This window comes from Acinonyx jubatus, chromosome E1, assembly GCF_027475565.1.
Source record: "Acinonyx jubatus isolate Ajub_Pintada_27869175 chromosome E1, VMU_Ajub_asm_v1.0, whole genome shotgun sequence".
Lineage (NCBI taxonomy): Eukaryota > Metazoa > Chordata > Mammalia > Carnivora > Felidae > Acinonyx > Acinonyx jubatus.
The window spans coordinates 54922347-54935714 of record NC_069397.1 but is presented as its reverse complement, the minus strand read 5'-3'; the positions used below and the strand labels follow the sequence as shown (position 1 = coordinate 54935714).

Sequence of the window (13368 nt, the reverse complement as noted above, 5' to 3'; positions counted from 1 at the left end):
CACCCAGCTCTCCTCTGAGGCAATCAGTTACTAGTTTCTCCTGCAGACTTCCAGGAATATTTTACACCTATACAAGCATATAAGTATCAATATGAAATTTTAGCTGCAACAGAGAATCTCAGTTTTACTTTTCTTTCTTTTTTGCAGGCATCCCTCCCAGACACCGTCTTCCCACTCAGCTGCAATCAAACTTATCCTATGGCTTCTCTTTGCTTCTCTCCTGTACTGGATTCCCTGTTTCTACTTCTACCCTTTGTTTGATTTATTTCCAGAAACTTCTGGAAAGGGTGCACAGGAAGTGCAAGATCTCAAAAAGAGATCTTGAATATGTATGCATATCTTTAGCCAACTCTCATATCTGATTGCCTGTTGGGCTGGGTATAAAATCGCTCTCAGAAACTTGAAGCCATGGTCATGGCTGTGGCTATGAAATCTGCTACCCCTTGAATCTTAAACCTTGGCATTTGATTTATCTCTCTTAGAAAGTGCTTAGGGTCTGTGCTTTATACCTGGTGTGCTGAAAGTCCATGATGGTGGCCCTCATTGTGGGCCTTTTCTTCATTCACTTGCAGTGCACCATTGAAGCCTTTTAATCTGCGACAATGTCTCAAAGTCTTTCTGTGATCATTTCTTTCCCTTTGATTTCTTTTTCTTTTTCTTTTTTTTTTAAGTTTTTATATATTTATTTTGAAAGAGAGAGAGAGTACAAGCAGGGGAGAGGCAGAGAAAAAGGGAGAAAGAGAGAATTCCAGGCAGGCTCCCCACTGACAGCATGAAGCCGGATGTGAGGCTTGAACTCATGAACCATGAGATCACCACCTGAGCGAAACCAAGAGTCCAAGACTTAACTGACTGAGCCACCCAGGTGCCCCGATTTCTTTTTCTGAGACAACTATTTTCAGACATTAAACATTAAATTGCACCGTCCTTTTTCTCTTACCTTCTATCGCTTTATCTTTTTGCCCCATGCCCCTTTTTTTAGTCAACCCTTACTGGCCCCTCCACTCCTCCCCTCCCAAACAACAATCACTAATTTTCATCCTTCCTTCTTTCCTTCCTTCCTTCCTTCCTCTCTTTCTTTCTTTCTTCCTTTCTTTCTTTCTTTCTTTCTTTTCTTTCTTTCTTTCTTTCTTTCTTTCTTTCTTTCTTTCTTTCTTTCTTTCTTTCTTTCTTTCTTTCTTTCTTTCTCCTCCCTCCCTCCCTTCCATTCATTAAGTAGGTTTCACACCCAGTACAAAGCCCAATGCAGAGCTTGAACTCATGACCCTGAGATCAAGACTTGAGTTGAGATCAAGGGGCACCTGGGTGGCTCAGTCACTTAAGTGTCCAACTTTTGCTTTTAGCTCAGGTCATGATCTTATGGTTTGTGAGACTGAGCCCCATGCGGGCTGACAGTGAGGAACCTGTTTGGGATTCTCTCTCTCTGTCCCTCCTCCACTCACGTAAGTGTGTACATGCCCTCTCTCTCTCTCTGAAAATAAATAAGTAAACATTAAAAAAAAAAAAAAAAAGACCTGACCTGAGATCAAGAGTAGGATGCTTAACCAACTGAGCCACCCAGGTGCCCAACCACTAATTTGATTTCTGTCACCTTAGGTAAGTTTTGCCTCTTCTAGAATTTCATATAAATGACCTCAAACAGTTTGTATTTTGTGTTTGGCTTCTTTGACTCAGCGTGTAATTTTTGAAATTTATATTGTTGCAGGCGTCAACAGTTTGTTCCTTTTTACAGGGGAGTAGTATTCCATTGGATGCCCCTAGAAGCTTTTTTTATCCAGTCTCCTCCTGATGACTGTCTGGGCTGTTTCCAGGGCCGGGCTATTGTGATTACAGCTGCTATGAACGTTCTTGGACAGGGCTTCTGTAGTATAGCTTTTTTTTTTTTTTTTTTTTTTTTTTTTTTAATCTCCTTTCATTTGGATAGGGCTCAGGAAGAAAGAGAAACACATGCGGTCCACTTGTCATGCTCGACTGGTCTGTCCTGAGTTAATTCTTTTTTTTTTTTTTTTCTTTTTTAAAGAGAGAAAGAGAGAGAGCAAGCGGAGGAGGGACAGAAGGAGAGAGAAGGAGAGAAACCCAAGCAGGCTCCATGCTCAGCCCAGAGCCTGACAGGGGGCTCACTATCACGACGGTGAGATCATGGCCTGAGCTGAAATCAAGACTCCACACTTAACTGCCTGAGCCACCGAGGCACACCTTAAGGGTAGTCCCGGGGATTCTGCAGGAATCAGAGAGGAAAGGAGTTACATGCAGAATGGGAAGAGCAGGGAACCAGCCTGGCTTGCTCAGTACAGGGGAGGGTGAGCAGCCAGGGTTCTGCTCTTCTCAGGAGCACTTCTGGCCATGTCACTTCTCCTTGAGGACACTGCAGTGACTCCCCTCACCTGCAGGCCCTCTAAATATGACCAAGATCAGCCCCTCCTCCCACTCATCTTCCCATCTGTCCCTCCTTCTGGGACCAGTCACACTGTTACTCACAGTCACTATCCCCACCCTACCTCCTACCCCCGCCCTGAATGAACCCCTTCTCTCTCTCCCCCTTCACCTGGGTAACTCCCTACATGACTTAGTTTCAGGCTCCCACGGTTTGAGTCCCCAACGGTGCCGCCCCCCACCCCAGCTGGTAGAACAACTCCCTGGGAGAACTCACACCAATCCTTTCCGCACCTCTGCTTGAAAAGGCAGTTGGTTGCACATGTCAGGGTCCCCAGGCTGGTACCCAAACCAATGACAGCACCAGCACTGCCACATCCTTAAAGGAGGGGCGGCCGGAACAGCATCAGGACCGAGCGTCCCTGGAACTTACTGTGACTCCAGCTGGCCAGCGTTCTGGAGGCCACCCTTGACCTGGAGCCCTTTTAACTGGTGGGTCTAGAACTCTGTTTGGGGGATGGGCTCCAACACGATCCCTTTCTCTGCTTCACTTCTGCAGGTTGTCGCGTGACTCAAAGTCAGGACAAGTATCAGGGGATCTGTCCACTTCCTGCCTCATACTCCCGCCTTTTCCCCGCTCTCAGCATAGACTGCCCACCTCGGTGCTCCTGGCTGCCGTCCGGAGTTCAGATTTGTTGGGGAAGGTCTTGGGCTGAAGGTTGGGGAAGGTGGCCCACATCAGCTGGCTGGGCCTCTGGCAGACTCAAGGTTCTGAGCCTGGTCTGAGGGATCTGCAGGCCCCGACTCTTGGGAGAGTCTGGTCTGTTTGCCCTCTCTGTGGAGGCTGGGGGGCAGCTGGAATGGTCCTCAGTCATAGACGCACGTACCTTTAGTCCCCCGGAGACCTTAGGAGCCTTCTGGTGCCACCTACAGGTAAGGAAACTGAGGCACAGAGAGAGGAGCAGTTCTGAGGATGTCTGCACAGCTAAGGCTGGCTTCTCTCTTGGGCTCTGTTAGCTAGGGGACATTTGCCACCTCTCCATTCGCAGCAGCGCTGGAGTGCCCCCTTTATTTCACCATGTTGACAGCATGTGTGCCTCTCCTGCTGCAAGAGGCGGGGGGGAGGGGGGCTCCAGGGAGCGCAGGGGCAGTGCCCGGTTCTCCGCGGCACCCGCCAAGAGTCAGGAGTGGCACATGGCGTGTGCTCAGCAGAGTGTAGCGGCATGGATGGAGGGGGCGGACGGGCGGTGCCCCAGTTCTCCAATTCTGCCAGATCCAGCAGTCAGAGCGCTGAGCTAGGGAGCCAGTGGGGAGCCAGGGGACAGACAGCTCGGGTCTGTCCTGCCTGCCCTCGGGAACCCTAGGCCTTGTCTCCCACCCTAGCCCCCCTCCTTGACCTTGTTAAAAAGCCCCTGCTGAGGACATGGTTGTGTGTGGTGTCTGGCAGGTAATGCGCACCAAGAAACAGGTGCATCTGTCACTGGCTTCTCTCTGCTCATTCATTCATGCATTCATTCATTCATTCAGTGGATCTCAGACAGATGGGAAGACCCTTCCCCAGGTGTGAAGGACACGTACAAACAGAAGACCAAATGCTCAGAGCAAGAGCAAGTGGGTCCCAAGAGTGCACCGGGGACCCCCAAGGCAGGGTCACCTCATTCAATCCCCTGCCTCAAGGCAGCATAGGGTTAGGGAGGAAGACCTCCTGGTTTCCCACCACAGAGGCAGGGTCCATCAGTCAGTCCTCAGCCTCAGGGAAAGATCTGGCCCTTAGCCAGCTCCAGGCAGGCATCCTCTGTGTCCCCTGTGCCCTGGCTAACAGCTGTAGAGTCCCCTCTGTGTTCCACCACCCGAACCAGGCCACTTTCTCTCATTGCCTTCTCCCGCGTGCACTCTAGTTATCCCCCAGATGGGTCCGGTGGCCTGCTCCCTCGTGTCCCTGCCTCAGGCCACCCCGCAGAAGCTTGTCACCAAATCCAGTCCACCCTTAGCTGATTGATGGTCCCCAAGGCCACTCCCCGCCAAACTCAAACTCAACTGTCCTCTCTGGACACCCCTTCCCTACTTCCCAGCTTCTATAAGGCTAGTTAGACCCTCTTTCTGGGGTCCTTCTTCTCAACTTCAAATTCCAGGCCATACCAATGTGCCTCCCAAGGCCTCCCTGATCTACCCAGGTGGCTGTGATGCTGCTTCCCCTGCCGGGACAGCCCAGGCCCAGAGCCCTTGGTCCTTCCTGTGGCCTGTTTCCCACAGGCTTGCCCTGTACCCTAAGTGCCCATAGGCGTCCAAGAGGACTATCTTTTTATCTACAGATTTAGCCAGCAAGAGGGACTGGATGCACCCTGGGCAGGCTGTCAGCGCCTTGAGGCAGGCTGTCCTTTCCGGTCTGCTGCCTCCGGTAGGTTCTCGGTCAGCGCCCTTGAGTTAACGCACAAATGATTGAAGCTGTCCTCCAACCGGAATGACCCACCCTGCCTGCAGGGAAAGATCCACCCTGCCTGCGGGGAGGGCTCGGCTGGGGGCGCTTCCGGGGCCCTCGCTCCAGATGGCAAGAGGCCGGGTCCCACCACTCGACTGGGGTCTCTGCTCCGCCCAGCTCGCGGGCGGGCGGCCGGGGAGGCGCCGGAAAGCGCTGAGTCACGTTCAGGGCACGTGGCCCCGGGGGAGCCCGGCCTTCCGGGCGCATGGCTGCGGGAGCGCGCGGGCCGCCCGGGGATTGGGGCTGCGGGGGCGCGCCCGAGGGGGCGGGGGAATCACGGGCCGTCGGGGAGGGGCCGCCCGGCGCCCCCGCCCAGAGCAGCCCCGCCACCGGCGTCCTCGGGTGCCAGGAGCCGCGGGACCGAAATACGGCGGGTGCCGGTGGCTGACGTTACCGTGCCCGCTGGCCCCGACCCCGCTCTGCGGACCGGTCTGGGGGATAGGGGGAGGGGAGGCCCCGAACCCCTGCCCCGGCCGCCCCGTTTCTGCCCCTACCGCCCCCCCCCCCCCCCCCCCGCCCCGTGCCTTCCCGAGCCTTCCTCATTTGTTGGCGTTCTCCCGGACTCCACGTTGCTGTCCTCAGTGGCTCCTCTCGCCGCCTCTTCTCCATTTCCACCCATCCACCTGCCCTTGGCCTCTCTCCTCCCTTTCTGTGCCTTCCCTGGACATTCTCGCAGGTTCCAGGCATACCCCCCCCCCCCCTCCCCGGAGCCGCGGAGATGTCCATGGGTGTCGGGCGCCCCCTGGCGACCCCCTGCGCCCGGCCTCGGGGGTGGGAGGAGACCTGGCACTCGCCCCCCAGGTCCCCTCTCGGCGGGAGGCGGAGGTGCAACTCCTGGGTTGGCGGGGATCGCGCGCCCCCCAGGGGCCCCCGCGCACAGGGTTCCGGAAAGCTGAAGGCGGCGTCCCCAGAAAGGGACCTTGAGACAGAAGATGCCCCAGGGAGAACAGGCTGGGGAAGGGGCAGGTGTTGCTACAAGCAGAGAGAGAGGGAAGGAATGCCTCTTGAATTTCCTCACGTGTTTTTCCGTAGAGCCTGCGCGGGGACGTGCTGGGAAGTCTGGTCTGAAATGAAGCGGAGGGTAAAGGAGTGAGAGTTGTGCCAGGGGCAGAAATGGGGAATTGAGTCAGGAGTAAAGGGATGCGGAGTGGCCCCCTGACCTTGGAGGCCCTGGAGCCATGAAGAATCATCTGGCCTTTAGGGACTGGCCTCCTCAGCTGGCTCCCTGCTAGGCCTTGACCCTGGGATCAGAAGCAAATCCCTGCCGGTCCTCTAAGCCGAGCTGACCCGGAGCTTGAGTTTGAAAAGCAAACAGGTGAATTTCCCTCAAGGGCTGGTCATCCTCCAGATCCACACAGTGGAGAGCCTCTTGTCTGGTGGCCAGTGTCATGCCGGTGGCCAGGACTCTCCCGTGTCCGGGAGGCAAAAGTTCTCCAGGCCCGGGAACAGCACAGTGGCTGTGGCATGGGCGGCCGGGAGTAGGGTGATAGCCGGGTGCCTCTTTGACCCACTATCCCACTTTGGGACCTGAAAGGCTCCTGGCCAAGCTGACTTCCGGATCTCCCCAGTAACCCTGACTTATCACCTCCAGGTGCACTATCTTGCCGGGATGTGGGCCTCCGGTCGTGGCCCCGGAGCGTCCGGCTATCCCAGGAAGGTCATTTACGTGTCTGTGTGTGAGCCAGCCCGCAAAATCTTGAGCGGAAAGTGCAGCATCTGCTTTCCGGGTCTGGGTCTGTCACCTTCTAGAAGCTTGGTTTCCTCTTCTGCAGGGGCACTAATTACCACCCCTTCTCCCCCCCACAGTTTGTTGTGAGGACTCCAGGCGTAGCCATTACAAGGGCTCAGCATGGTGCTAGACACGTGGTGGTCCTCTCATATCACAGGCCTCCTCCCTGGCCTGGAAATGCGGGAAATGTCACTCCCATGTCCCCTTAGCCAGCACCTGGTGGCTTCTGCTCTTTAAACAACCCGTCCAATGTTTGGCACTCACGGCCTGGTTGATTTCGCCTCCTTGATCTTCAAGAATGACTTCACCGGATGGCACCAGCCAGACTGTTCCGGGTGCTGGCGGTGATTCAGGACGGGTTTGGGGCAGACAGAAGGAGGTAGGGCGTTCTAAAGGTTCTGGATAAGCCAACAATTTGGAACTCAGAACATATTCCTGCCCCCCCCCCCCACCCCAGCTGTATGGAGATTTAGAACACATGTCTAAGCAGTGGTAGCTGTAGAAACCTATTTAATTCCTAATATGCTCCGTTTACAGCCAGAAAGGCCAGCGAAGAGCCCGGTGGACACCGCTGAACGTTTCTTGAGCACCTGTTGTATGCCAGGCCCTGTATATATGCCGTGTCACTTAATTCGAGCGGCGTGTTATTCAGAGGGGACTTTAGCTTTAAGCAGCACAGCTAGTGGCTGGCGGGGCCGGGAGCAGGCTAGGCCTGTCTGCCCCCGATGCAGGGCTCTCACTTCCCACTCTGCGGCATCGTAGGTCCGGCGGTGATGTCAACAGGAGTCAACCACCGCATGGAACATACTCCTTTGATGCGTCCAAAGCCAGACTCCCACCTTCTGCACGGACCTCTCCCAAGACCTGCTCTGGGTAAGGTGACAAGGGGGAGTGGGAAGGCAGTGTGGGTCCAGAAAAGGGCAGGAGGGGGTAGGGATTCGTCTCAGCCACGTCTCTGCCAGTGTTTCTGCTCCTCGTAGGTGGCTGTGATTCCCAGGGCACAGAGGTTCACTGTTGCCTCACCAGGCACACCTGACTCTTCCCCACCCCAGCCCCCCGATTCTCCACTCCCAGACACTCACCCACGAGCTTATCTCCCCCCTTTGTTGCTCCCTCCATGCCCTGCTTCGCCCTTGTCCTCTTGGATTTAGCCATGGTGCACTTGTTTATTTGTTTAGCATAGATATGTCCCTGTGTCTGACCAAGGCTGGGTGCTGGGTCCATTAGAAGACCAGCCCAGGCCTTCCTGTCACATGCCTGACACCAGCCCTGGAGGCCGAGCTTCCCTCTGGCTTTTGTCACTCAACTGTGAGGACCAGTTGATTCTTGCCTGCCTTTGAGCTGCCCTCCACGGGACTCCCTGGGGCCTGGCCACTCCTCAGCCCTCCCTCTTGCCTGTGGGGCTCTTCCTGGTGGTGGGTCTTGCTCTCTGCTGGCCGCTTCACGGGCTCCACCAGGAATTCTCTGGTCCCAGCTCTGGTCCAGACCCCCTTTCCAAGGTCACACTTTGCCTGCAGCCCTCAAGTGGGCATAGGTCCCCTTGTGACCTCCCAGCCTCTTTGAAGACCTCCATTCAACCAGTTTACTCAGGGGACATTCGGTGGGCAATTGTGAAAATGATTTTAAAGTTCATTTTAAAATAAATGAACTGGGGCGCCTGGGTGGCGCAGTCGGTTAAGCGTCCGACTTCAGCCAGGTCACGATCTCGCGGTCCGTGAGTTCGAGCCCCGCGTCAGGCTCTGAGCTGATGGCCTAGAGCCTGGAGCCTGTTTCCGATTCTGTGTCTCCCTCTCTCTCTGCCCCTCCCCCGTTCATGCTCTGTCTCTCTCTGTCCCAAAAATAAATAAACGTTGAAAAAAAAATTTAAAAAAAAAATAAAATAAATGAACTAAAAATAAAATGGAGACTACCTAGGAAGTTTTTCTGAGAAGACCAAAAAAGACCCAAAGGAAATATGAAACATTACATGTATTGAATGTATTGAACAATAGAGTTGTGTTGCTTTAAAAAAATTTTTTTTAATGTTTGTTTATTTTTGAGAGAGAGAGACAGGCTCAGAGTATGAGCGGGGGAGGAACAGAGAGAGAGGGAGACACAGAATCCAAAACAGGCTCCAGGCTCTGAGCTGTCAGCACAGAGCCCGACGCAGGACTCGAACTCACGAACTGCGAGATCATGACCTGAGCTGAAGTCGGTGGATTAACTGACTGAGCCCCTGGTTTTGTTTTATTTTTTTTTAATGCTTATTTATTTTTGAGGGGGGAGGGGCAGAGAGAAAGGGGGACAGAGAATCAGAAGTGGGTTCCTCGCTGACAGCAGAGAGCCCAGTGTGGGGCTTGAACTCACAAACCGAACCTTGAGATCATGACCTGAGCTGAAGTCGATGCTTAACCGACTGAGCCACCCAAGCGCCTTCATTCCTAGGTTTTTGATGAAAAATTTTTTATCACAAATAGATGTTAGATTTTGTCAAATGCTTTTTTTGTATCTTTTGATATGTTTAATATCATGAATTACTTCAATTGACTTTCAAATGTTGAACCAGCCTTTCATACCTGGAATAAATCCCACCTAGTCATGGTGTTATAATTCTTTTTATACATTGTTGGATTTGATTTGCTAATATTTTGAGTATTGTTGCATCTGTATTCATGAGAGATATTGTTCTGCAGTTTTTTTTAATGTTTATTTATTCTTGAGAGAAAAATAGCAGGCAAGCGAGCAAGCGGCAGAGAGAGAGGGAGACAGTGTCCCAAGGCAGGCCCCGTGCTGTCAGTGTGGAGCCCCAAATGGGGCTCAAACCCACGAACCGCAAGATCACGACATTACCAAAATCAAGAGCTGGACACTTAACCAACTGAGCCGCCCAGATGCCCCTGCAATTTTTCTTTCTTGTAATGCCTTTAGCTGGTTTTAGTTTTAGGGTAATGCTGACCTCCAAGAATGGGTTTGGAAGTATTTCTTCTGCTTCCATTTTCTGAAAGAGAGTGTAGAGAATTGGTATCATTTCTTCCTTAAATTTTTGGTAGACTTCATCAGTGAACCCATCTGGCCTTGGTGCTTTCTGTTTTGGAAGTTTCTTAATTATTCATTAAACATCTTTAACAGATATAGCCCTATTCAGATTATTTCTTTCTCTTTGCGTGAGCTTTGGTAGATTGTGTCTTTCGGTAAACTGGTCTGTTTCCACTAAGTTAAATTTCAGAGCATAGAGTTGTTCATCATATTGCTTATTATCCTCTTAATGTCCATGGGCTCAGTAATGATGACCCCTGTTTCATTTCTGATGTTAGTAATTTGTGTCCTCCCTTTTTTTTCCTTGATTAATCTGAGTAGAAGTTATCGATTTTATTGATTTTCTTTTGAAAGAACCAACTTTTGACTTCCTTGATTTTCTCTATTACTTTTCTGTCTTCAATTTCACTGACTTCTAATTTTTTTTAATGTTTATTTGGTTTTTAAAAAATTTTTTTTTAACGTTTATTTATTTTTGAGACAGAGAGAGACACAGCATGAACGGGGGAGGGGCAGAGAGAGAGGGAGACACAGAATCTGAAGCAGGCTTCAGGCTCTGAGCCATCAGCCCAGAGCCTGACGTGGGGCTCGAATTCACGGACCGTGAAATCGTGACCTGAGTTGAAGTCGGACGCTTAACCGACTGAGCCACCCAGGCGCCCCTATTTGTTTTTGAGAGAGAGAAAGAGAGAGAGAGAGACAGTGTGAGCAGAAAAGGGGCAGAGAGAGAGGGAGACACAGAATCGGAAGCAGGCTCCATGCTCCGAGCTGTCAGCACAGAGCCCAACTCAGGGCTCGAACCCACGAGCTGTGAGATCATGACCTGAGCCAAAGTTGGACACCCAACCAATTGAGCCACCCAGGTGCCCCCAATTTCACTGATTTCTAATGTCCATTATTTCTGATATTCTGCTTATTTCGGATTTAATGTTTTTTTCTTTTTCTAGTTCCCTAAAGTGGAAACTTAGATTTACTAATTTTATTCTTTTTCATTTTTTTAAAGAATTTTTTTACCTCTCTTTTTTTTTAATGTTTATTTATTTCTGAGAGAGAGAGAGAGAGAGAGAGAGAAAACATGTGCTCACAATCGGGGGAGGGGCAGAGAGAGAGGGAGACACAGAATCTGAAGCAGGCTCCAGGCTCTGAGCTGTCAGCACAGAGCCCGATGTGGGGCTTGAACCCACGAACTGCGAGATCATGACCTGAGCTGACGTCAGACGCTTAACCGGGTGAGCCACCCAGGCGCCCCAGATGTACTGACTTTAGGTCTTTCTTCTCTAATGTATCCATTCAATATTATAACTTTCCCTCCAAGCACTGTTTTCACTGCATCCCACAACATTTGATAAATTGCATTTTCCTTTTCATTTAGTTCAAAATTAAACATGAGATGCCATTCCTCATCTATCAGATTGGCAAAAATGTTAAAATTTGATAGTACTTTGTGTGGGTTTACCTGTGGGGAAGGAGGCACATTTGTAAAGTGGTGTCCGAAGTACAGAGTAGTTCAGCCATTTGGGATGGTAATTTGTACACATCTATACAGATTTTTTAAAGTATATGGTTTGGGGCACCTGGGTGGCTCAGTCGGTTAAGCATCTGACTTTGACTCAGGTCATGATCTCGAGGTTCTTGGGTTCGAGCCCTGTGTCGGGCTCTGTGCTGACAGCTCAGAGCCTGGAGCCTGCTTCAGATTCTGCGTCTCCCTCTGTCTTTGCCCCTCCGCTATGTGTACTCTGTCTCTCTCTTTCTCTCTCTCTCTCTCTCAAAAATAAAACATTAAAAAAATTTAAAGTATATGGTTCAACTTAGGAATGTGTAGATGTCTGTATATAGGGGTGGTCTGTGCAGGATGTATGAGCCATCTATGTAAGGGGCAGGCTCCGATAGCAAAAACCTGGAAACCCAAGTGCCCATTAGTGGAGGATGGCTTTGCTATAACGTATCTCTTCAGTGAAATACTATGCAAAGGAGGCAGGAGATCTCTGATACTCATATTAAAAGATGATTGAGGTTGAATGAAGGTACAGGCCACAGGAAAGGATGTTTAATGGGATAGCACTTGCGTTTTTCACTTCTTTGTTTTTGTTTTTCAATTTTTTGAAATGTTTATTTATTTTTGAGAGACAGAGGGAGACAGAGTACAAGTGGGGGAAGGGCAGAGAGAGAAGGAGACACAGAATCCGAAGCAGGCTCCAGGCTCTGAGCTGTCAGCCCAGAGCCCAACACGGGGCTCGAACCCAGGAGCTGTGAGATCATGACCTGAGCCGAAGTCGGACGCTCAACCGACTGAGCCACCCAGGCGCGCCCCCCCCCCCACTTTTTTAAAGTAGGTTCCATACCCACCGTGGGGCTCAAACTTACAACCTGAGATCAAGAGTCATTTGCTCTCCTGACTGAGCCAGCCAGGCACCCTGAGACAGGCTATTTTTGATCATTACTGAAAAAAGGAAAATTTGTTTTCTTAGAAGTGTTTTAATAGAAAAGTAATTTAAACTCATTGTGTTTCAAAACTAGAGAAACGGAATCACCCATCTACTCTGCTTACATTTTCGTACTTTGTGTTTTCCTGAAGTCTTTCTTGCAGCTCATCAACCATATTTTCAATGTCTGTAAGGCCAGCCATGTATTTCCTGGCACACACAAGTTCAGTATCACTACAGGGCCAGGAAACATTGGTTTGGAGGAATTCTACACTTGGTTCCTCAGGGAGAGCACAAAGTCTGGAATTAGGAAGCTACCAAACGAAAGAACACACTGTTGGGGGAGAGAGGGCTCTTCCACCCTCCTTCCTTCTGGAAAGAGAGTCTCTGAGTGGACGGGGGGCGGGGGGGGGGGCTTGGCTGTGATTGCCCCCTTTGTGTTCCGCACAAATTTCCGAATGAAAAGCAAGGCTTCTGAGTCTGTAACCAAACAAAACACCACTCGCTCCTTTTGCCAAAGCAGCTCATGCCGACTATAGTTGGTGAATTACAGCTTTCACTGAATCACTGTTTGCTTGTCAACACACGCCTGACATTGGGCTGAGAATGATTTAAACTCGTCTTTCATTCTGTCTACTTTTACTAGATATGGTTGTCATAAACATAACCTCCTTTTTACAATGGATTTTCTCGAAAATCAGATTGGCGGTTTTGCATGGCAACAAACAACACTCCTGAGCCACCCAGCGGTGCAGAGGCAGGGAGCCGCCTCAGCTGCCCCCGCTCCCAGCCAGCTGTGTTGACTTAGTGCACCTGACCTCTCTCATCTGCAGAAGGGAGACAACAGCTGTGCCTGACTTGTAAGTTTATTGTGAGGATTAGATGAGATAAGGAGTCAGGATGGTATTTGTCACAGAGATGGGCAAACAGAGGGCTCTCAGTACAGGATAGCTGGCTACCAAAGTACACTTAGGGAGATTTGAGAAAATACAAAAAAGCATATACACCTGTAACTTATTTGCAAAAATGCAATGGTACCTTACAAAGTTCAAGGTATTTGTTCACAACCACAGGGATCTTAAGACTTACAGAGCATGAGGTTATTAATACTTTTCTGGAGCATCTCCTGTGGGCTAGGAACTGTTCAGAGAAGTAGGTGCTGAAGGAGCCCCCTCTGGGCTGCTCCGCTGAGCTCAAAGCCTTTTCCACGGTAGCCCTCCTGGCCTTCATTCTGTACCGTGGCACCTCACTGTTTAAACTTTCCCCGTTACGTAGTTCTTAGGATTGCATGATGAATACCTCAGTGAAATCATCCCAGGTGCCCTTCCACAATGAATCTGTTTTCTTAT

The 13368-nt window shown here is 50.8% G+C and overlaps 1 protein-coding gene across 2 annotated transcripts; it reads left to right on the top strand.

Moving 5' to 3' along the window:
- The first annotated feature begins 1212 nt into the window (after window positions 1-1212).
- Window positions 1213-13343, top strand: LOC128313495 (WAS/WASL-interacting protein family member 3-like). 2 transcript variants are annotated; one of them, XR_008294291.1, is made up of 3 exons: window positions 1213-2131; window positions 2933-7454; window positions 12721-13343. XR_008294291.1 is itself a non-coding variant. In XM_053212390.1 (2 exons), the coding sequence occupies exon 2, from the start codon at window positions 4835-4837 to the stop codon at window positions 5774-5776; it is 942 nt and encodes a 313-aa protein (XP_053068365.1). In that variant the 5' UTR covers window positions 1213-2131; window positions 2933-4834; the 3' UTR covers window positions 5777-8225. The 2 variants fall into 2 exon arrangements, 1 of the variants encoding a protein (XP_053068365.1); XM_053212390.1 differs by lacking the exon at window positions 12721-13343 and having other exon boundaries at window positions 2933-8225.
- Window positions 13344-13368: the final 25 nt, after the last annotated feature.